Here is a 25,331-nt window from a genome sequence, read left to right on the forward strand (position 1 = left end):
AGTGAGGAAGAAGCTGTGACAAAGTACAGCTAAGCTTGAGATGGTGATATAGAAAGGGCAGTGCGTGAGACATCTCCATCTCCTCCCACCCAACCAGCATCAGTGGCCTCTGTCCTTTGCTCTACATGTGACACTTGGTCTCTTCCTCACCTAATCCAGCCTAGCCACACAACCCCACAGACCCAATTCTCCACATTAGCTTTTCAAAAAGGGCATGAGGATGACAGATAGGAAGTAGAAAATATTACTCTAGGACATCTCTGAGACCAGAATTGGGTTGGTAAACCTCAGGCTCAGCTTTCCTTTGCAACTTCCAACACCATAAAAAGAGGAAGAAGCAGAAAGCTTAAATGCTTCTGTCTGGAGATAGGATACACCTGCTCTTAAAATTTCTTTATCAAAAAAAAAAAAAAAAAGGATGTTTCCAAAATGAAACTCTGCAGGTTCCATGTTTTGGGGTGCAGCACCTCTCAAACCAATCTTGCGCACAAATATAAACTGCAGACTACTGAAAAGCCCTCCCTGAAGGTATGGGCAGAAAGAAAGCATTCCTTAGAAATAAAAGAAACTGCATCCCATCTAGCACATATGGAGTTCTCCTCACATGGAATCTGTTTCCCTAAACTCCATGAAGAAATTGCTATTTCTCTCCAGTTTCTGCTCAGGGATCAGGAGAAGCTAGAGGCTCTGTGTGAATTATATCCATCATTGCAGGCTTCGTTATAGACTTATGTCATTCAGTGTTTGTATGACTTTTTATATAATCATTTCTCTGTAACTTATGAAAATTATTTTTGTTTCTAATTTTTAATGTAAGCAGAGGGGAGAGAGATTAACTGTAGAGAGTCCAACTGGTCCCCCGCAGTGGATTGAATCTCTTATGTGCTGCTCCATCCCTAGAACCCAGAGAAATCTGCACTCTCTGCCCACGGTGTCTTCACGGTGGCTTCACGGTGTCTCCCACATTACCTGGGAAGGTTTGAGTCATTAAAGACTTCCTTTTATATGAATCTTTAGCTGCTTTGAGTGCCCTCGGGTGCTATTTAAACTTTTCTGTTTTCTTCCTCAAAAGAATCAGGTTGGTCATGAAATTTAGCCTTTCTGAGATGATTCAGAAGGTTGTGACACCTGATTGGAACTGTTGTTTTTGGTCAGGTGAAGAACCTTAAAAATTAAAATTCTATATTATTTGTGGATTTAGATCCATGACCATTAACATCATATCTCTTTGTTGCCTGTATACTTTTTCAACAATCTTGCCCAAAGCACTATTTTTTTAGATAGCTTTGTTGAGATATAATTCGCACACCATCCAATTCACCCATTAAAGGGTAAACGTCAATGGCTTTTAGTATATTTTAATATATTCACAAAGTTGTATATTCACCGCCAATCATTTATTAAATATTTTCATTATTCCAAAAACCCCTTCACCCAACCCTCCAGCTGTACACAGCCACTAAGCTGCATTCTGTCCCTGTAGACCTGTCTGTGCTAAAACTATATAAAAGGAGTCATGCAGTATCTTTTTCTTTGTGGTTGTCTTCTTTCACTTGGTATAATGCTTTTAAATTTCATTCATGTTGCATCGTGGATCAGTACTTCTTTTATTGCTTTTATTGCTGGATATACTACTGACCATAAGTCACTTGATGGGCATCTGGTTCATTTCCTCTTTTTGGCTATTGTGAGTAACGCTGCTGTTAACATGTGGATGTGTTTTCACTTGGGTGTGTACCTAGGAATGAACTTGATACCACATGGTAACTCCATTTAAATGCCTGAAGATCTTTTTCCCAAATCGACCGGACCATCTACATTTCTGTCAGTGTGTGAGGGCTCCAGTTTCTTTACATCCTTGTCAGTGCTGGTTATCACCTGTCATTTGGTTATAGGCAGCCGACTCTTAAGTTAGTACCTCCTTACACTTTTGATTTGTATTTCTGTGGTGGCTAGAGATGCTGCACATCTTTTCATGTGCTCCTTGGACATTCCTCTTTGGAGAAGTGACTATTCAGATACTCAGTCCATTTTTTTTTTTTAACTAGGGTATTTGTATTTTTCTAATCTTTTATTTTAGGCTAATTTTAAAAATAATATGGATGGCTACTGATCCTAACTCTAGGCATATGGCCATTGGAAAATCCAAATGGATTGAACGAAGGCATACGAATAATACCTAATAGAATTTTTAGTGTCACGCGGGTTGTTGATCACTCTTTCTCCTCCCTCTTTCCTTAGGATCCCATTCCACGGCTCTCAAGATTTTACAGAATGCTGTAAGTAACTGTCAAAGTTGTTTTTCAAGAAACAGAAAGGGTTGCAACTTCTTCCTAGTAATAGAAACTTTCACAGTTGCATTCAATGCCTAACGTTGTGGAAACCGAAAGGTCCAATGATTCTGGAAATGGTGGACACAAATCTGAGAGGAAGTCTCCAGAAGAAAATCTACAAGGTGCTGTCAGATCTTTCTGCACAAGTGCCTCGGGAGCACCCTTGGGTCCCAGAGGAGATGGGCATTATCCATGGAGTTGTCCTGTGACTCATACTCGGGAGAAAATTTATGCCATCTGTTCAGACTATGCCTTTCTCAACCAGGCAACCTCAATCTATAAAACCCCCAATCCAGCCCGCTCTTCTTGCCTCCCTGATAGTACCTCGTTATCTTCTGGAAACAATTCATCAAGGTACATCGGTATCCCGACTAGTACATCAGAGATAATCTATAATGAAGACAATAGTTTGGAAAACTTATCCAACAGTCTGGGCAAGCTACCTCTCGCATGGGAAATCGATAAATCAGAATTTGACGGGGTGACTACAAATTTGAAACACAAATCAGGTAAGAAGGGATCCTGATGTTCATATGTGCAAACAATGAGAAAACCAACACTGTGTTTTGTTTAGTCCTGTCATTAAACATGTTTTCCTTTTAAAAAATTTTTTATTTATTTTTTTGGTACTTGGGAACTCAGGGACACTTGGCCACTGAGTCACATCCCCAGCCCTATTTTGTATTTTAGGTCTCAGTTGCTAAACACCTCGATTTTGCTGAGGCTAGCTTTGAACTCTCGATCTTCCTGACTCAGCCTCCCGAGTTGCTGGGATTATAAGTGTGTGCCTGTGCCTGGCATGTTTTCCTTTTATAACAATGACCAAGAAACATTGCTATCATCTTGTCTGTCATTGTGGTTAAAATAAAGTAACCTTGGACATAGGTCAGTTAGTTCATTTATGCGTTGCCAATGGAAATGCATTTTGCTTTGAATATCAAAAGAATATTTTAACCACAGGTATTACAGATAAGTACACAGTAACTTAGACATGGTTAATGATGTAACTAGAATGATGCGATTATTATTTTGTAGTTTCACACAGACATGAAGTCATAGTTCCTAAACTAGAAAACATTTGGTTTTCTTTTCATTATATAATAACCTTATATCTTTTGTTGTTAAAGTGTTTTGAGTCCCCAGTGAGGTCTCCAGGTACCACTGAATAGGCTGTGTACCATACAACTTAGGAGGATGCTGTTCACTTATAGTGCAGTGCACATCTTTTCACAATCACAGCTGAGTGGTCCTGTGGTGGGTCCTAATGCTTTTCAATTCTGAACTCATGGTAATATATGAATTTTGTGAGATAGACACTGTTATCCTTATTTTATAGATGAAGAATTAGGTTTAGCAGGAACAAGTTCGTTGCTAAAAGTTGCACATTATCAGGAGGTAGAACTTGGATTTGTGTTTGGCTTCCAGGCTCTTCTGAATTCCTGTTAGTTTGTGAAGCTATTAGGCTGGCCATCCTATCTAATACCACCGTCTCCTCATCTCTGTTAAGGGCACGGTCTTCAGTGACAACTGCTCTTTACTCTTGATGATGGACATTTTTCTTTTTGCCTGTAAAGCCTAACTAGGAATTCACCAGTTTTTCATCTTTTTGAACAGCCAGTTTTTAGTTTGTTTATTTTCTTGGTTATATATTTTATTTCATCAATTTCTGATGTATTGTCTCCTTTCTTCTCCTTACTTTGCTCTTCATTTTCTGACTTAAGATGGAAGCTTAGATCACGGATGGGAGACTTTCTGCCCTATGCATGTAATGCTTGGGGTTGTTCTCAAGTGCTGCTTTAGCTGCAGTCCACAGACTTTGATACCCTTTATTATTATTATTTAATTTAAAGTATTTTCTAATTTACTTTGCAGTTCTTTTTTAAGACATGCATTACTTAGACATGTGCTGTTTCACTTCCAGATATTTGGGTTGTTTTTTTTTCCTAAATAGTGATTTCTAATGTAATACTATGGTGGACAGAAGACAATATGGTTTTGTGACTATATTAATCAGGGTTCTCTACAGGAACAGAATCAACAGGAAGGATAATTATAAAAGGGGATTTATTAGGTTGGCTTATGTGACCAGAAGCTGGATAGTCCACAATGGCTGTCTTCGGGCTGAAGAGCTGGAAGAACCAGTAGCTGTGCAGTCCAAGAGGCTGAAGCCTCAGAACAGGAGGGTTCAACAGTGCTACCCTAGTATGAGACTGAAGGTTTCTGGAGAATCAGTGGCAGAGTCCGCTTTGGAAGCAGAGTCTGATACCTTCAGGTGATTGCAGTAGCAATTAAGAACCTCTTAAAGAAGAATTTGCTGTGCTACTGTTTCCTTGTTCTTCCAACTTTTATTCCATCCAAGCCATCATCCTATTGGATGGTGCTGCCCTCACTTAAGTAGGGTCTCCATTTCAGTTGGCTATCCCACATGCCAATGACTCTTAGACAGACCCTCATTGACATGCCAGTAAATCTCTTAATCCTGGACATCTCTTAATCCAATCAAGTTGACAATTCAAATTAACCATTACAATGCCAACATATGACCTATCTTGGTGAATATACCATGTGCTCTTGAAAAAATGCACTCAGCAATTATTGGGTGTATCTATCAATATTGATTAGGTCAGTATTTGGATGTGTTTGCATCTTTTGTCTCTAATTCTTGTTTTATTCTGTCCATTGCTGAAAGGGGGTTGCTGATAATCCCTAACAATGGTTGGGTCATCTTTTCACCATTGAATTTCTTTTAAAAATAATACTTTTTAAAGTGGCAGTAAACAGCAAATGACATTAAATTTACCGTCTTAGCCATTTTTTATGTGTACAATTCCATGGCACTAAGTATGTTTATTATTGTCAGTGATTCCCTCTCTCCATCCCAGGTCTCTTTTCGTCTTGCCAACCTGAAACTCAGTACCACTAAAAATGTCTCCCCCTTCCCTCTTTCCTCAACACCTGGCAACCACCATTCCACTCTGTCTCTGAATCTGATGACTCTGGGAACAGCGTGTAAGTGCAGTGGTACAGTGTTTGTCTTTGGGGACTCTTATTTGTGGCCACCCTGCTCTCTTCTGCTTAATATTTACTTGGAATACCTTTTCCATTCTTCCCCTGTCAGCCAGTTTGTGTCTCTAATGAAGTGAATGGAGAACCTACAGTTAGATCTGCTTCCTTAAATCCATTCTTCCACTCTCTTTTTTTTTTAAAGAGAGAATGAGAGAGAGAGAGAGAGAGAGAGAGAGAGAGAGAGAGAGAGAGAGAGAGAGAGAATTAATTAAATTTCAGTTTTTGGTGGACACAACATCTTTATTTTATTTTTATGTGGTACTGAGGATCCAACCCAGCGCCCCCAGGTGAACGCAGTACCACTTGAGCCACATCCCCAGCCCAACCACTCTCTGTCTTTTGATCAGAGCAGTTGGTTCATTTGCATATAAGGTAAATAATGATAAGGAAGGACTTCACTTCTTTGAGCTATTTGTTTTCTACCTGCCTTACAGCTTTGTTTCCCCCATTTTCTGCATTACTGTCTTGCTTTTTGTTACTTTTTGTATTGCAATGTTTTAAATCTTTTTTACTTCCTTTTATTTATATATGTGTATTCCATAGGCACTTTCTTGGTGGTGTCTATGGGTATTACATGGAACATCCTAATATTGTAACAATCCAGTATGAACTTTTACCATCTTAAATTCAGTAACATTAAAAAATTCTGTTCCTATAAGCTTTACCCTCACACTCTTGAGGTTATTGATGGTACACCATTGCGTCTTTATATGTAGTGTTTTCTAGAACATAAACTAATATTTTGATGCATTAACCTCTTAAATAATGTAGAAAAAATGTGAAGTTACAAATCAAATTAATAATACTAGCTTTTTTAATATTTATTTTTTAGTTGTAACTGGACACAATATCTTTATTTAATTTATTCATTTTTATGTGGTGCTGAGGATGGAACCCAGGGCTTGCCCATGCTAGGCAAGTGCTCTACCGCTGAGCCACAGTCCCAGCCCCTCAGTACCACATAAAAATAAACTTTGAAATGAATAATAGTTTTTAAAAAATGTATTAGTCTCTTAAGTCATGTGGAGCATAGGAAGTGGAGTTGCAAACCAAGGATAAACTAATAATTTAATAGATGTTCATGTAAGTACATTCACTGAGATCTTTATTTCTTCCCATTGCTTTGAGTTTCTGTCTAGTGTCCTTTCATTTCAACCTACAGGACTCCCTGTAGCATTCCTTGCAGGGCAGATCTACTGGTAATGAACTTCCCCAGTTTTTGTTAGAGAATGTCTTAATTGAGTCATGAGATGGGAGGGAAAGGAAGAGTAAAGGGAAATTGCATGGAAATGAAGGGAGACCCTCATTGCTATACAAAATTACATATAAGAGGTTGTGAGGGGAATGGGAAAATAAACAAGGAGAGTAATGAATTACAGTAGATGGGGTAGAGAGAGAAGATGGGAGGGGAGGGGAGGGGGGATAGTAGAGGATAGGAAAGGTAGCAGAATACAACAATTACTAATTGGGCATTATGTAAAATTGTGGATGTGTAACCGACGTGATTCTGCAATCTGCATTTGGGGTAAAATTGGGAGTTCATAACCCACTTCAATCTAATGTATGAAATATGATATGTCAAGAGCTTTGTAATGTTGTGAACAACCAATAAAAAAAAAATTAAAAAAAAAAAGAGAATGTCTTAATTGTTCCTTCACTTTTGAAGGACGGTATTGCTAGTCTTAGGAGTCTTGGTTGATATCCTTCCTTCTTTTAGCACTTTGAATACATCAGTCTGCTGCCTTTTGGCCTTCAAAATTTCTGATGAGAAATCTGTTGGTATTCTTCTTGGGGATGCCTTGTTGGTGATAAGTTGCTTCCCTCCTGCTGTTTTCAAGATTCTTTGTCTATCTTTCAACAGTTTGCTTATAATGTGTTTTGGAGTGGGGTCTTTTGGGGTTCATTTCTCTTGGAGTCACTGAGATTCTGGAATGTTTATATTCATATCTTTCATCAAGTTTGGGAAATTTTCAGCCGTTATTTATTTTGGATAATCTCTTCCCCTTTCTTTCTCTCCTCTCCTTTGGAACCACCATAATGCATAGGTTGGTCCACGTGATGGTGTCCTCAGCTTTTTCTTCAATCTTTCTTTTTCTGTTCCTCTGAATTTTCAATATTTTCAGTTGTTTTGTATGTTCAAGTCCACTAATTTTTTCTTCTGCCTGCTCAAATCTGCTATTGAATCCCTCTAGTCAATTCTTCATTCGTTATTGTTATTATTCAGCTGAAGAATTTCTTTTTGGCTTCTTTTTGGGTTTACTGTCTCTTTATTGTTATTTCCATTTGTTAATATATATGTAATGTCTCTCTTTAATTCTTTAAGCGTCTTTAAGACAGTGGTTTTAAAGTCTTTGTGTAGCCAGATTGCCTTCTGGCCTTTTGCAAAGATGGGGTGTGTGTGTGTGTGTGTGTGTGTGTGTGTGTGTGTGTGTGAGATATATACATATATATGCATATACATATATATATTTTTTCCTTTGAATGAGCCATATTTCCCTGTTTCTTTGTGTGTCTTGTGATTTCATATTTCTGTTGGAAACTGGACTTACAAATGTAATCTAATAATCTGGAAATCAGATTATTCTCTCTGCTAGGGCTTGTTGACTTGTTTTTGTTTTTGATTGCTGTAGGCTGTATCTGTGCTGCTTATCAGACTGAGGTCTAAACTTAAGGGCTTCTGAGATCTTTTTTAAAACCCTCGTCCTTCTCTGGGTATGCATAGTGACTTTCTAAATTACCCTATGTATGTTGTTGCTTTTGAATATCCTAGAACTTAAAGGTTTGGTTGCCAAAAAGGATAAAAAAGAAAAGTGAAGGAGAATTTTAAAAAGGAAAAAAAAATGACACAAAAAGCATTAGGACGTTTCATCATCTGGAGGGGGAGAGCTGTAGTGGGAGTGGGGTAAAGGAGTAGTTGCCCCGCTCCATGCATCTGTGCTTCTAAGACCACAAGCAGCAACCAGCAATTAAAACACATATCCCCATTTTTTTTTTAAAGAGAGAGTGAGAGAGGAGAGAGAAAGGGAGAGAGAGAGAGAGAGAATTTTTTAATATTTATTTTTAGTTCTCGGCGGACACAACATCTTTGTTGGTATGTGGTGCTGAGGATCGAACCCGGGCTGTACACATGCCAGGCGAGGGCGCTACCACTTTAGCCATATCTCCAGCCCCATATCCCCAAATTTTGTAGGACATAGTCCCTGTGGTGCCCAGCCTGGCTTCCTCAAACTGCCTGGAAGATGCTCAGGACCACTTGCATTCTTGCCTGTCCCTGACCTGGGGCTGGGTAGTCAGTACCTTGCTGTGAGCTGAAATTGACTAGAACCATCAACAATTTACTCTGCAAGCCTTTTCCTGGAAGTCACCATCCTTTTTGTAGACTCCAGAGTATCCAGATAATCACAATAGATTTGTGGGTGTAATTGTCCATATGGGGAGATAGATTCCTGCTGCTCTCCACTCTCCTGTTCATTCTGTAGATTTTTAAAAACTGTGATTTGAAGCTTATATTAGATGCATACACATAACTTTATGAGCTTTATCCCTTCTTCATGAACTGGCCCCTTTTATCATTATGAAATGTCTCATCATCCCTGGCAGTATTTGTTGTTCTGAAAGCCAGTGTGTTTGATATCGATATAAATGTTGCAGCTTTCTTTGGATTAGTGTTTACGTAGATGTCTTTTTCCATTCTTTTATTTTAGTTTTAGAATTTATACTTCTTTTTAGCTTTTCTTTCTTGCCTGCAAAGGTTTGCTATCTTGTCCTTTATTACCAGAACATTTCATAGATCTCAATGTGTAAGTCTAATACCTGCTGAGTTTTTGTAACAGCAAGCAATAAATTTGGTTGAACCAAAACTGTAAATTCTATTTTTTGGGGACAGCTTCGTTCTCAGTTCAGTCCTTTTAGCCTCAGCTGTTTTGCTTGGGGCTTGCTCTATGCATGCATGCTTCAGGGGTCAGCCCAAGATTTGGCCCCAGTTTATACACACAATCTAGGCCTCCCTTTCTTTGCGGCTCCTCTTTTTTCTGCCCGCCCCTTCCCACTTTCCATTGATGGTAATGGCTCAGAACTCTCTTATGCTCCTTCAGGTAAAAATGATGATGCATTTTCTTTTTTATATGCTAGCTTTACACCTTTTTCTAAAAGCCAGTGTAGTGTGTGTGTGTGTGTGTGTGTGTGTGTGTGTGTGTGTACATTGGTGATGGGGCTACATGGTGTGTTGTGGGTAGGATGAGCAAGGGAAGAAAGGGTATGGGGATGACAAGGGGCAGTGGGCAAAGGTGACTGAATTGATATGATGGGGAGACAGAAGTGTTCAGAGGCTGCTCTTTTCTGTTCCCATCCCAACTTCCACTTTGATGTGGATTCCTTTTGTCTACAGGACCCATGGGCTCAATGAGTTCTTATGCTCTCTACCGGAAGAATCAGGCCATGCACATGTGTAAAAGGAATGAGGCTCTTCAGTGGAGGCTTCTTCTTGACCCAGAAAGGAGGCAGTGCTGATGAGAGAGTGAGGATGGCTAAAGCAAAATACAAGAGTTATAGAATTTAAAAAAAAATATTTATTTTTTAATTGTAGTTGGACATAATACCTTTATTTTATTTATTTCTATATGGTGCTGAGGATCGAACCCAGGGCCTTGCACTTGCTAGGCAAGCACTCTACTGCTGAGCCACAATCCCAGCCCGAGTTGTAGAATTTTTATGGCGTCTGCAGTGTAGGCAGGGTCCCAGTCTCTTGATGCCATCACCTCTACAGGGTTTTAGCTGGGCCTGTCTCTTCTTCAACCTGCCCTTTTCACGCAGCACATATCTCATTACCATCTTCCGTCTCACATTGGGGTGTGCCATGCCAAAGAAGTAAAGGTGGCTGTGGGTAACCTCAGTGACTGTTCTGTGCATGCATTTGCCCCTCACCCCCTGATGTTGCTCCTTGTCATCTGGGAAAGTCCCTAATATTTTTTTTCAGGACAGGGAAGACTATTGTCTGGTCTCAGTGGGTTTGATTTTAGTGACCTTGTCTGGCTGTGGCTTCTTGGTATTACTGTTGACAACATGATGTCAGAAGGCTGAGCTGTCTTCCCAACCTCCCTTCTCCTGGTGAGTTATCTTAATTTTATGGCCTCAAAGATTGGTCCAATTTTTAACTCCTAATGTTCGGGTGCATCTGTTAACTGCATAAGGCTGAGAGCCTGCTTGGCTATCTCATTTCCCCCCAATAAATTACTTTCTTAATTTTAAGAGGATTCTGGTTTTTATTGGGGGCAGGCATAGTTTCCCTGACTCAGGATTAAACCAGAAGTGCACAGAAGACAGGTTCCTGCAGTCCTTGGGGGAAAGTGGGAGAAGAGACCCTTCCATGGCCTGCTGTGGTCACAGATTTCCATGTTTTGTTAGCTGTGAAACTAAGTGGCTAGGAAAACTGTCAAGGGAATTCAGTCATTATTAGGCAGTGAAGATATTTCAGGAAATGGTAGAAAGCCATTTTTCTGTCTTCTGGCTCTTTACTGTCCATTTGATCAGTGAGAGAAAGTTGGCACAATGGGTTTTAGCTCATGTTTGCTGGTGGTTGCTCAGCTCTGTGAAAAATACGATGTTCCCTGTGAAGACTAAGAATAATTTAAACAAAGGGGGGAATTGCTTCTTGATTGTACAGTCTTCCTTATTCTGACACTTTACAGATATTACATATGTTACAATAGTTTCTGAGTTCCATCTTGTTCTGGGTGTCACAGGGTTGCATTGTAGGAACTTTGAGAAAAGTTGTGTGTGTGTGAATAATTTCTTTTTTTCAGTACCGGGGATTGGACTCAGGGGTGTTTTATCACTGAACAACATCCTAAAAGACCTAGACCTTTTTATTTTTTATTTTGAGATAGGGTCTCACTAAGTTGCCCACGTTGGCCTTGAACTTGTGATCCTCCGGAATGGCTGGAATTATAGGTGTGTGCCACCACACCTGGCTGTGGTAGGCATTTTGAATGAATAATGCAATTCCCTGGCCATGTTTGTTTTCTAGGAATGTATCTATATAATCTGTTTTATAGCCTTCAGTTAAGGTTCTTTTTTTTTTTTTTTTTTTTTTTTTTGTGTGTGTGTGTGTGTGTGTGTGTGTGGTGCTGGGGATTGAACCCAGTGCCTTGTGCATGCAAGGCAAGCACCCTACTTACTGAGCTATATTCCCAACCTTAACTGACCTTCAGTTAATTTTATGAATGTATTTAAAGTATCTGAGTGTAGTTGCCTGAAATATTAATAGCATTTTAACAAAATGAGTTTGGACATTGCTAATATTTTAATTTATATAATTTTGTGACCGAAAAATCGATTAGCATGGTTCAGAGATTAAAAAGAATAAAAATTAAACAGGTAAATTTTCACATTTGCCTCCCTTTGTCCAGCTGATAATTCTCCCTTCCCCTGTAGGAAACCACTGTTGGTTGTCTGTCTCTGGGGAGGTGTATGTGCACATTTGCATGTGTTTGTGTGTATACATGCATACGTATGTATGTGCATGCATAGGGAAAGGAGACTTTTTCTACCATTTTGGTTCCTGGTGCTAATGTTAAATTTTAATAATGCGCATGTGCATCATTTGCCATTCATTTGTGTCTCTGAAGGCCTCGAGGGATTTTTAAGCATCCATAATCACATTACTGCATACAGCACTTTTGCTTTTTAACAAATTTACATTAATGTGGTTTTACTGTTTTATGGAAGGAATTTATTTTCTGGAAATGGTCTAGTTCAATAGTTTCCTGTTGATAACTTGATTTTCTAGATGTAGCTAAAGATTGTGATTGATTCTTCACCAGCTAAGTGACTAGCTCTGGATTTGCAATGTAAGAACTTGATCAGAGACAGCAACCATGGTTGATCAAATAATTTTTTTTTTCTGTCTTGCTTTCTCTTCATGAGAACTATTCTTGAAAATACATGTATTACTTCATTGTGTTTGCAAATGTCATGTTTAGAGCTAATGGTAGTTGCTTTTTTTTTTTTTTTTTTTTTTTATGGTGCTGAGGATTGAACCGAGGGCCTTGTGCATGCAAGGCAAGCACTCTACCAACTGAACTGTATCACTAGCTCACTTTTAAATTTTGACATGTAATTTTTACCATGGCAGCTTAATTCATTCCAAGCAGTTTGTTTATTTTATTCTTTGTATTCTAGGCAATGCAAAGAAACAAGTTTCCAAGAAAAAAACTTCTGAGAAAAAAGGAAGACATCAGAGGGAATGTCCTCAGCATTCTCCTCTTGAGGACATTAAACAGCGGAAAGTATTAGACCTCAGACGATGGTACTGCTGTCATTACAATTTTTACTTTTCAATTTTTAAAATACATATTTTGGCAGTAACTTTGGTATTATAAGTTAATAAAGCATATGTGATAAATATTTCTAGTTCTCAGATTATATCCAGGATTTATAAATATTCAACGTGTATTACAAATTTTTGGAGTAGATTAATTATGAGCCATGCCCATATTTCCCAGACTCTCCTGGTTATTAGAATAATCTATGTGAAAGAAGAGGTACTGGGCCCTGAATTAGAATAAGATATATTACATGCTTTTATAATTATGTCAAAATGGATTCTACTGTCATGTATAACTAAAAAGAATCATCTGTGTAATTCCACATTATGGTTATCTAAATGGTCATATTTTGATATAGTTATATGCCTAGTTTTTCTTTGCTGAAGAATTTTTAAAGTAAATGACTGAAATCAATCATATTTTACATAACATGCCTAAGTATCATCTCTAAAAAATGGTTTTTATGTAACCAGGTACTACTCTCAGATCTAATAAAATTAGCAATATTTCTTTAACATATAAATCCTAGGCTGAATTCAGTTCCAAGATTTGTCTGAAAATGTCTTCACACCTAGTCCATAGATTTTTTTTCCTAAGGTAGAGATAAACCATTGAAGATTTCTTAATGAAAGCACATTTTACAGAGATAATCTGGGAGTAGTTAATATGTAGTATGTATTGGAGAAGAAACACAAAAATAAAAAATTAATTCAGACTTCTTTGAAGAATGGCTTTGTACATTTTTGCTTCCAGCCTTTTAGACTTATGATTTGTTTTAATAACAAGTATGTGTAATTAAATGTTAATGTTATAACATGTGAGGCCACAAAGACAGACTAGGAAGGACAGATGGGAGAAATGCCTTGAGGGGAATAATTCTAGGTCTATTTCCCACTAAGAGTATTGCAAGATTAGGGTTGGAATAGGAAAGCCTATAAAAGATAGTAAAGTGTTGTTAAAAATTTTAACCTGGTGAAGAATAAGACCAGTTAATAAGTTTGGATTGATGAAGAAGTGTGAAAAATTTTAAGGGAAACTTTCCTTGCCCTCTGTCTTTTAAAAAAAATATTAAATTTTTTATGCTTTAGGCCATACGTGGTATTACAAGAAAGAATTTGTAGGAATATAATACTTCCAAATATTTGTAAAGATAAATTCTGTGACATATAAAACACCGTGTATTATTGGATTTGTAAAATAATCCCAAAGGTTGAGGCAGGATTGTTCACAATAGAAAAAAGAAAAAGTCAATAAATGAATAAGTTGCTAGTGCTTCATCGGGGTGGACCACAAATTTTTGTTCACAAAAATTTCTTACATTCAAATTTATTCTCATATTGATTACTTTGAATAAGGACAATAGCAAATGGTGGATATGCTTTCTGGTGGCCTTCTTATTTTCACTAAAAAAAATCAATGGTATTCCAGTGAATTAGAGGTCACTTTGAACCTCAGGAGGGTCAAATGTCTGAGGAGGAAAACTAGCTTGATGAGATGCCTTAGGATGCCCAAGATTTGTGAAGTGTTTAAGATGGAAGTGGCGGGGGGGCGGATTTCAATATGACAGAGTAAGTATAGGCTTTAAAAAAAAACTCTATTTCTTTCTGGAAACCCATGAATAATAGCAGCAGCAGCAAAATGAAATCCAGGAGGAAAGCTCCATCTTCTTTAGAACAAAGAAATAGCAACATCCCTGAACCATAGCATCTAAAATGTTCTTACCATGTCCTGTGCATACTGGATCAACAAGGAGGACTCAGAGCAGCACAGACTACTGCAGACCTCAAGCAATGCAGGTCTCCTTAAATGTGATGGTCCCCCTAAACCATCCAGTGAGCCTTTGGTCAAGGGATGAAAGCAATAATGTTGGGAGAATCTGCAGAGTTTTTTCTTTTCTTTTCTTTTCTTTTTTTGTGGATATTCAGTTTAACATGGCAGAAATGCAGAGGAAGACACTGACAACCACCACTTTATCATCTTACTGCCTAACTTCCAGTTGTAGATCCTAGTTAATTATGGAGAAGATAGTGATTTCAAGAGTGGAACACAGACCACCTGTATTTTTAGATGTAAGGATACCATGACCCTCTTGATTATTAGAAACTGGAGAAAGACTCAAATTAACACCAAGCCTTCTCTCAAACTCTTTCAACAATTTAAAGAGGAAAGAATACTTATAAGTTCATTTTATGAGGCCAATTACCCTGATACCAAGATCAATCAAAGATACTATAAGAAAAGAAATATACAGATGGATATTCTTGAAGAATATTGATTCAAAAATCCTTACCAAAAAATTAGAAATCCAGATTCAACAGCACATTAAAAAAATCATACTCCATGACCAGGTGAGACTTACTCTTGGAATATAAGGAAGGTTCAACGTATAAAAATCAACCAGTGTATAAGTTGGCTGTTCTTGGACAGACTGTCTGACTAGCATAGCCCTCCTTTACAGTGAGCAATAAATTCATCTATGCATTTTTATTTAAAAAATCAATCAATCTAATACCCCATATTAATAGAAGTACAGACAAAGCTCTTATGACTCACTGACACAGAAAAGGCATTTAATAACATTCAAATTATTTTCATTATAAAAACACTTAACATACTAGAAGGAAACTACCTCGACAAAATGATGGCCATATTCGAAAAGCCTACAGGTAATGTACTCAAGATAAAAAACAAAAAAAGTTTTTCTTCTGAGATTAGGAAGAAGGCAAGGATGCCCAATATCACTACTTATATTCAAAATAGTACTGGAAGTCCTAGCCAGAAAAATTAAGCAAGAAAAGGAAAAGTACAACAGAACAGAAAAAGTAAAATTATCAAGCAGATGACATGATTTTATAAGTAGACAACTCAAGATTCCATAAAATATTACTGTTATAACTAATAAACAAGTTCATCAAAGTTATATACTACAAAATCAACACATAAAAATCAGTTATACTTCTATATACTAGTGAACAACGCATATGGGAAATTAAGAAAATAATCCCTTTTACAATAGTATCAAAAGTGATTACATAATTAAGCCTAGACTCAACCAAGGATGTAAAAGACTTCTTCACTGAAAGTTACAAAACATTACTGAAATAAACTAAAGACACAAGTAAATGGAAAGCAATCTCATGTTCATGGATTGGAAGGCTCAATTATCATTAAAATGGCTGTAATTCCCAAAGGGATCTACAGGTTTAGTGCCATTCCAATGAAAATATCAAAGGCATTTTTTTTAGAAATGGAAAAAGAAATCCTAAAATTTGTGTGGAACTTCAACCTTTTCCCCCATGCATCTGTTTCTTCATACCTATCTGTTTTTTTTTCCTTCTTAGAAGTCACCAGCCATTGAATTAAGGGTGTACTCTTCTTCAATATGTCCTCACATCATTAACTTGAATATATCTGCAAAGACCCTCTTTCCAAATAAGGTTGCATTCATAGATATCAGGAGTTAGGCTTATCTTTTTAGGGGACACTGTTAAACCCATAAAACTTAGCATATTATAGCAAATGACTGTGATTAGTTTTTGTATCTCAGGGTCTTAAGTTTCACAGTTCGATCTATATATTTGAGGGTCATTGCTGATTTGTGTACATATCTGCATTATAAATTCATGTACAAACATATACATACAAATACACATATGTATAAAGTTTTTCTTTTTTCCAGGTAAGAGTAAAACTGTAATTACAACAATAAGGCTTGTTTTTCTTTTTTACTTTGGCCACTCATTAGTACCTTCATTAGTTAGGAAAACATCATTTGAAAGCTAACCTTATTTCTTCTTTAAAACTGAATCCTGTAGTCTGTTTCTTTTCCTTATGTCCATGTGAGTCTTTATCATTTCCCTTGAAACTTGACTGCTTGGAAAATTGTCTGGGTTACACAACTGAATTGTACCATGTAAGGGTTTTGTGTTTCATTTTTAAAATCCTCTGTGACAGTTCTGCTCAATGGATTCTTGTCCAGGACACAGTGGGTGATAAATGGATGTCTTTTAGTTTGAGTTGAAGAATCTCCCTGTAAACTTGAAATGTGGGGGACAATGCTTTGCCCTGTTTCTCCAGTATTTCAGAGGTTGCAAATAATTGCAGTTGCTGCTCCGCTAGGCATTCAAGCTGAAATTGAGTAGCTGATATCTAAATTCACATATCATCTATTTTTCCATTAGTTTGGATAGTATTCATTTTAATAGTCATATTAGCTATCCTTATTAAAATAGATGATTTTTTATTATGCATTTATAATGTTTAATAAGTACAAAAATATTTTAAATGAATAAAGGTTTTATATTGCTTTCAGTGATCAAAACTTTCTTTATATTAACACTTTAATTCATCATTAGATGAATATTTCTGTTATTTTTTTTCATATTTATTCAAATGAAGAAAGTGATCTTTTATTTTTTCAGGTACTGCATAAGCCGACCACAATATAAGACTTCATGTGGCATCTCCTCATTAATTTCTTGTTGGAATTTCTTATATAGCACAATGGGAGCTGGAAGGTAAGTATGCCACTTTATTGGTTTCTCCAATTCCAAATTTGAAAGTGGTTTGGTGTTGGTTCTCTAATAGAAGGTGGGATAGGTTTTTCATAAATTAAGAAAAAACTGCTGAATCATATTATTAATCTTTTAACTTAAAACATATGCATATCTTCAATAAAATAAAAACAAAGAATAGTGCTAAACTATGTGCAAGCCAGACATATGTATTAACATTGAGACAGATCTTTGTGTGTGATTGGAACTGTAAAATGAAAGGCGGTGTTTCTCTTATAGTCTTCCACCTATTACCCAAGAAGAGGCTTTACATATTTTGGGCTTTCAACCCCCATTTGAAGATATCAGGTTTGGCCCTTTCACCGGAAACACAACACTCATGAGGTACAAAGTACTACTTCGAAGCAATCCGTTGTTTCTAGTTCTGCAATGTACTGATACTGTAGGTGTGTGTTAAACCATGTACTTTGATGCTAGTCTCTGACCGGTCATAGATATGTTGAGCTTGGGTTTGGCTTGAATTTCTCTAGAATTCAAACAATGGCCTTCCTTGTTAAAGAATTGGTGCTATAAGCAAATTTTCTTGTTATTTTCAGATGGTTTAGACAAATTAATGACCACTTCCATGTAAAAGGATGCTCCTATGTTCTATATAAGCCTCATGGGAAGAACAAAACAGCTGGAGAAACAGGTAGGTGAACATATACAAGATTTATGAACATATGTGTGTGTACACACACACACACACACACCTGCTTAAGCGTCCAATTCAAAGATTGGCTATTTGATTCATGGCACATTATGTAAATCCTCAATACAATCTGTCACTTTCATATCTGTTTATCCAAATGGAAAATCATGATAGTAATCTGTAGGGGACTCTTCAATATTCAGTTGAATGTTTACCTTTTCTGATATTTGCATGTAGAACTTTTAGAACTTTAAGATCTACCATAAACACGACTGTGACACACTGTTTGTGTTATCTGGGTCCAGGCTATGTGCATGTGTGTGCTAGTGAAATACCTTTGGGAATAAGCATAGAATTGCAGTTCCTTTTCTTATAAGGGAATGAAAGGATTTAAGAATATCTGATGCCAGACCTGCATGATAACAACAGGACAACAGACTGTGAAAGTGACAAAGCTCTATTATAAAAATGTCTTGGTTACAACAGAGAAAAAAGTGGACTTGATTTTAAAGATTAGTTAGCCACTAATTAAGCTATTTGTATTATTGAACAATGTCCATTTGAAAACTATACATTAATCTTTTGATTTTACAAATCTGATAAATGTAATTTCATGTTAAAGAAAAATGACTCTGACAGTTGTGAAATGGAAGGAAGACAACTCTCGATTGTTGCAGTAGGCTATTACACTAGGGAAGAGAGATTGGACTCAATCCAAAGACAACAAAGACAGCTGGGAACTCACAGTCAAGGGTCAGTTACTAAGAGGAGACTTCAAGGTTAGGAGGATTCTTATCAAAACAGCATATCAGTCTCCCTGCTTAATGTAGACCAAGGGCTTAGACATCAAGGATGGGGTGATAAGGAGCTTGATCAACTACCAAGAGTGGAAGATTCTATTTAAGCTGCCTTAACAAGATTCTTGCAAAAACTGGACACAAACCCCAAGGTTGAGACTGGTTAAGAAGAGGGCTCAAGGATTGGTTAGGAGAGAGCTGTTATCAATAGAGGTGTATGGTTTACCAAGGTCAGGGACTGAACACTGAGTAAGGTGCATTTCTGTTCACCTCTGTGGGGTTTATCAAGTTGGTTATGAAGTGGGCAACTTGGAGAGTATGTGTTGGTTTCTATGCATGCTCCTTTGTGACCTTGAAAAAAGTAACTTACTGTGTCCTTGTGTAAACCTTTTGTCTTTTGGTATTTGTACTCACTCTATCGGGCATGGTGAAGATAAAAGGGGACCTATTTGTGACTCACTGAGCACCTTGTATTGTGTGGAGTGAGGACTCCACAAAGCACTAGCTTCTATTATAACTGAGTTCTGTGCATTCACCTGGGGCTTGTCTGTCCCTGTGGAAAAGACAGCTTGAAATGTTGTGTCAATTTTTTTTTTAAATTTCTAGGCAGACTATTAACACATCCTTCTCAGTAATGAATAAGGCAATTAAAAAGTTTAAAAGGATATATTTTCCAGGTTGTTCATTTGTCTGGTTTGCTTTTGATACTGTCCATTGAGTTTGAGTGTTTTAAATTTTTTTTCCTATCATAGTTTTCATTCGAAAGCCCCTGATTCATTGAGCTTCCTGACTATTCAAAATAGGCTGCAGGCTGCAGTCTTGATTTGGCCTGTGGGTGGGAGCTTGCCAATCCTGACCTTAACTGATGATGCCTATATACCGCCACCTGACACTTGAGGGACTGGCAGCTCTCTTGCCAGTCTCTTTGCGGGGCTTTGTCGGGCTTCTCTCTCTTACCCTCTTCTTCACAAAGTACAGATCGTGGTTAGCTCTTTGCACCCTGCTTATGGAAAGGCCTGTTGTGCAACACATGGAATGCAGTGTTTTCTTACTTTGACAGATTGCTATTTAGCTGCTCATCCTGGACTCAAGTTCGATAAGGACTGTTTCTTCTGCTTGCGAGACGAGATCAAATCCCTCCATCCCCCAGAATATGTTTTCTGTGTGTGCCTCTGATAGAACTTTTGTTCCATGCCTAGATTGTTCTTAAAAAATGTTCTTTCTTCCAGGTCTGGGGATGTAGCTCAAGCGGTAGCACGCTTGCCTGGCAAGTGCGGGGCACTGGGTTCGATCCTCAGCACCACATAAAAATAAAAAATAAAGGTGTTGTGCCCACCGAAAACTAACTAACTAACTAAATAAATATAAAAAAAAATAGTTTCTTCCAAAAAAGCCTGAGCTTCCTTGAGGCCAAAATCCATGTTCTTATCATTTATGCATTACCATCCTGATACTTTGTTGCTCATAAGCAGTAAATTTAATAAATCCTAGAATGATGCAGTGAGGCAGGAGGAACTCAGGAGATGGAGCCAGGAAGCTTCTAGAAGAGAGTTTTGCTTTTTCTTCATCCAAAAATCTGGCCTTCTTCCTTTGGAAGTGCTCTTTGTCCTGACATAGGAAGGAGATACTTAGCTTCCTCTTTCTTCAGCAACCCTTCTTCTGGCTCTAGCCTGCTCTCCCTCCCCTCCCTCCCCAACACCTCAGCATCTGCACTCAAGTGCTAGCCCCGCCCATCTGGTATCCTTCTGCTGTCTCTTTGAATCTTCCTTGGAAGTTTTTCAGACGGCTAGTTGTTATCTTTTTTCTAAAGCCTGAAATTTAAATTTAGCAGTGCCCTGGACATTGCCTTCTGTGTAATAAGTGTTCAGAAAAAGGTTAAAACCTCTCAAAATCACTTCTAAACTGTTTCATGGGACTCTATGTATCTTCCTTAATGGAGCATGGACCAAAAGGTAGGAGTAGAAATAATCAGTGAGGGGCATGTCACACATACGCGTAGGATGCAAGGAAAATCATGCTGTACACTTCCTGGGCTGTGTCCCAAGGCTGTGGTCTGAGTAGGATCCTGGGAGACACTGGATAAGGACCCTTACTCCTTTCATGTGCTTGCCTTTTGGGCTGCTGATCATAAGAGGATTTCATCAGAGGTTTTCACAGCTTTTGGCAGCATCAAGATGGAGTGGGAGAATGAATGAAAAGATGGGTCAGTGAAATTAAGGAGAATCAAGGGAATCATGAACACTCAGAAAAACTAGAATATGAAAGAACATAGGATAGCAAAGAAGCTCTGGGTATGGGGGAAACATGAGTCATATTAAATTTAATCAAATTCTCAAAGGAAGAAAATATAAACCTTAATTAATAACATACTAAAAGGGCCCTGGATAAAGTTGATTCCCCAAGGAACTGCTATTCTGGTATTTTATAAGAGTTTTGACCAAATGTTCTGGACAACTTTAAGATTTTATACCATATTTTATTAGAAATTCTCACTTATAAGTATTTTGAAGTTGTATGCTTTTAGAAATTTTCCAGTAGTCTGGAACATCCCAAGTTCTTCATGACAAATTTAAGTGTAATGATTTGATGGACATGCTGTCCAGTTATCTTAACAATCTTGGATGTGCAGGATGTGTGGTACTGGGTTGCACTGATTATTTTAACTTGTGTGTTTAAACTTCCTCCAACATACATCTAGTCTCTTTTCATTTCATTTGAGGAATGGGATAAACTACCCAATTTCCTTTTTTTTTTTTTTTTTGGCAGGGAGGTGAGGATCAGGGGTGGTTTCTGAAAATTTCTTTAAGTTTTAGTAAAATATTTTCCCACTTTTATTCCTATTTTCCTTTTCATTTTAGAACACTTGAATTGTTCCTGTTACCTTTTCTATGTGCATTTCCTGAAGGTTAATTAATCTGCTTACTGCCCTGAAACTCTCTGGTCTTCCTGAGAGAGTTTCACACTGTCACTGGTCCCACAGAAGCCCTGAACCATCGGGCCACTTTAGCCTGAATTCCTCTTAACTCTTACAGAGCTAAGTATTTGCATCTGTCATCTGGCATTTGGTATATGCTATCTTATAGTTAATCTTGTCAATCTGAGTGTTTGGCTCCTTGTCCATAGGGATGGTCCTGTATAGCCCTCTGATTCCATGTGTGATGCATGACCTTGAACATGTTCCCTACAGCTTCTGATTGTATTCAGGGAGGAATGAGGCTCCATAGTACAAGCATTTTTTTTTTTCTGATTTCTCTCACTGTAGAATAAATAATTACAGAGATAGGCTTTTCTTGATTGTGTCTTAAATATTCAGTAGTGAAAATCTTTGTCAGTTGGTGCTGCTTGCTTTTAAAATATAACCTGAAATGTTTCTTCTTTTTATGTTTAAATTATTTTTTATGGATACTTTTCACTTTGGGCTTGAGTTTTCCTGGTACTCTGCTTCTTTGACAATAATTCCCTTGTGCTTGAGTACACGTTCATTTCCAGTGGGCCCTCAGTAAACTGAACGTACTCATGGAATAAAAGTGAAGTGTAGAGATTTTGATAAAATTTAACTGCTAATGTGAGTTGAAGTATTTTTTTCAGAGGTGTAATTAGTCTCACTATTAGCCATCCATTCAGATAGCTTGGCTTAACCACAATAATTTATACCAGGGAAGTCCAGATTCATTTTTTTTTTATCAGCTGGCTTGGAAGTTTGACTTTTGTTCAGATGTCTACTTTTTCCAGTGGGTATTGCAGGTCATGACTTTGCCTAACAGAGAATACCAACCTCTTCCTCATCCTGACATAACCCACACATATCCTACCCATGGCCGGAACTCCATTTCGCTGAGCATCCCTGCATACCCCAAGGGGAAAGTGCATTAATATCCATTTTCCTTGTCCACCGGTTTTCTCCAATTCATAATAAACACAATTCCAGATAAATCTCCTCACCATGCAGTGCTTACTTCCCTTTCCTCCCTAGCATGTCTTGGGTGCCTGCCTGTGGCACAAACCCCTGGTATCTTTCCAAATTGATGCAGATTGGCCTTCCACTGCTGTCCCATGTGTACCTGTGGTATTTAGAGCTCTCAAGAGGGTGAGGCCCTTGCAGGATGATGGGATGCTACTGAATAACTGATCACAGTTCCAGAATCTCTTATCTTTTATATTGTAAAAATACATTCTAATAAATTCTTTTAGAGTTTGCTGGGATTTTGTAGAGCTGATCAGGCTCTCTATGACAAGCTCATATTAAACAAATCTTAAAAATGTCAGATGTTAATGCACTAAGGTGAGACTCATTCTACCTCCCGGACATGAATTCTCTTGTTGGCAGCTCAACACTGGCTTATCTTGATGGTACAGCAAACCTGTTAATTCCTATAGTTTTAATCTCTTCTCTCTCCTCTGTAAGTTCATGACTCTGTTTGCTGGTCACTTAAGTTCCAGATTTTTTTAGATAATATACAGGTCTAGTCTGAACTTTGTTCTGGGTTTGGCTCGTGTCACTAACACATTCATGCCTTCTCATTCACAGAAGCACTCTCTTGGATGAAGACTGTAATGTATTAAATACTGTATTTACTGTCTTTTGTTTCAGAGGGTGATCTTTTTCTGGCTTTGTCCTGAAATTGTGGGGGTGTCCTACGGTAGGCTTCTTTCTACTATTGTACCTTCTGTTCTAAACCAGGAGACTTGCTGTTCCCTGACACATGTTTCCCACTCCTGTGGTTTTGTTTTCTCCTCCCACCCTTTCCTCTATGTGGGTTGTTGAAATCCTGCCACCTCATTAAGTTCCATCTTGAATGCCACATCTTCTTGATTCCTCAAACCCGATGTGCACTTTCTCCTTTGAATTCTATATCTGTTTTGTAGTCCTGTTGTATTCTCCCTTCTATTAAAGTTACTTGTGTCACCTTCCCTATCGTTTCCTCGCAGTATCTGGTATATTTATAAGGTGCTCATGAATTGAGTTAAATTAAAACTTCCTCTTAACTTTAGACCGGTGACTCTCAAACTATGATTTCTGGACCAACATCGGTGTCACCTGCTAACTTGTTAGAAATGCAGATTTCTAGGTCTCCACCACGGACCTGCTGGCTCAGCTGCTCCAAGGGTGGCACCAGCAGTGTGTCATTTGTCAAGCCCTTCATTCTCAGCTTTGAGAACCACTGATGTAGCCTTCCTAAGAGTTGGTATCCAGCCTCTTTATCAAGAACATGGCTTTCCATTTGTAGGAAATACTATCATTTCAAACTGTGTTTAGTTGTGTCCTGGGGATTCTGGACTGGTAGGGGAGAGGGTGGCACCTTGAGGCCTCCCAGTTTTTTTTTTTTTTCCTTAGCAGCTCTGCTTTTATTCCTTTAATGGACTAGTCTGCCATGTAAATTTTCTTTGAAGAAGGGGCTGCATCTTAAGAAAAGTTTGAAAATTGCTGATCCAAATTTGTTGGCATGAGGTTGGCAAACTACTGCCCCTGCTCACAGGGCCTGATGTTTCAATAAAGTTTTATTGGAACGCAGCTTTATCCATTGTCTCACACATGCCCATGCTGCTCTCAGGCCACAGTGGCAGAGCTGAGTTGTGTGAATAGTGCCTGTGACCTGTAAGCCTAAGGAGTTTACTAGGTGGCCCTAGAAGGAAAGGTTTACTGATCTCTAACTTAAGCCACACAGAATGATGTCACGTACCTTGAAGTAAGAAGAAAAACATCCCTGAGTGTCGTAAACTCATCAACATTCTAACATATTACATCATGTAGGTAGATATTCAACATATCATATATGATAATAAGCCCATAAACATCACTGCAGAGGAGAAAAACCACCTCCCATCTTCCAGAAAAGTACGTCACATCAGCAGACAAAATGATGTGAGTATTAAGGATAGCAGACTTTCTTACCTACCTCATTTGCTCATGACTTTTTTTTTTTTTTTTTGCTCATGACATCTTGAATACATTTTAGGACATTAAAGTATTGCTATTCACAATCACTGAACTTTTGTATTACATTTGAATTAAGAAAGAAGGAAAGTATGAAATACATAAAGATTTCCACTGGAAAAAAAATTTTACTGAAAGTTCTTTTGAAAAACATTTAAATTATTTTGGAAAACTTTTTATCAGTTTTGCAACCTTAAAAAGACTTAAAATGATTTTAGGACTTTTTCTAAGTCAGTTGTGTGTATAAATGTCTTTTATAATTATTGAGCTGATAAGATGGCTAAATCCACACATTTAGATTTATATACTATCCTGAAACCTATCTACAGTCAAGTTCAGTTTTGGAAATGAAATGTTGCCTCTTTTCTGAACTTCAGTTCTTAAAATTCTTCATTTAGAGCTGTCCACGGGTATCAGTCTTTAGATCATCAGGGATATACAAGCGAAACCCACAAAAAACTGACTATCATTTGTCATTATGAGATAGTGATTGTGGTAGAAAAGATCCCTTAGCTGTGTAGGGATGCCCTGGTGGTAGAAATCTATACAGAAGGTCCAGATGAAGCTTTGGGGACTGGGGATGTGGTTCCGTAGTAGGGCACTTGTAGAGCATGGGAGACTCTGGGTTTAATCCCTAGAACTCCCCCCCCCCTTGCAAAAAAAAAAAAAA

At 37.8% G+C, this 25,331-nt stretch overlaps 1 protein-coding gene across 6 annotated transcripts in view; it reads left to right on the forward strand.

Moving 5' to 3' along the window:
- The window catches only part of Bivm (basic, immunoglobulin-like variable motif containing), a 35,264-nt gene that overhangs the window by 3,529 nt on the left and 6,404 nt on the right, over positions 1 to 25,331 (forward strand). For all 6 annotated transcript variants that reach the window (XM_013360687.4, XM_013360693.4, XM_021729652.3 and 3 more), the window contains 5 exons: positions 2,242 to 2,842; positions 12,579 to 12,705; positions 17,146 to 17,241; positions 17,518 to 17,622; positions 17,835 to 17,929. In XM_013360687.4, coding sequence (XP_013216141.2) covers positions 2,365 to 2,842; positions 12,579 to 12,705; positions 17,146 to 17,241; positions 17,518 to 17,622; positions 17,835 to 17,929 — 901 coding nt within the window. In that variant the 5' untranslated portion in view covers positions 2,242 to 2,364. The remainder of the gene's footprint in view (positions 1 to 2,241; positions 2,843 to 12,578; positions 12,706 to 17,145; positions 17,242 to 17,517; positions 17,623 to 17,834; positions 17,930 to 25,331) is intronic.

This window comes from Ictidomys tridecemlineatus, chromosome 6, assembly GCF_052094955.1.
Source record: "Ictidomys tridecemlineatus isolate mIctTri1 chromosome 6, mIctTri1.hap1, whole genome shotgun sequence".
NCBI classification, from domain to species: Eukaryota; Metazoa; Chordata; class Mammalia; order Rodentia; family Sciuridae; genus Ictidomys; species Ictidomys tridecemlineatus.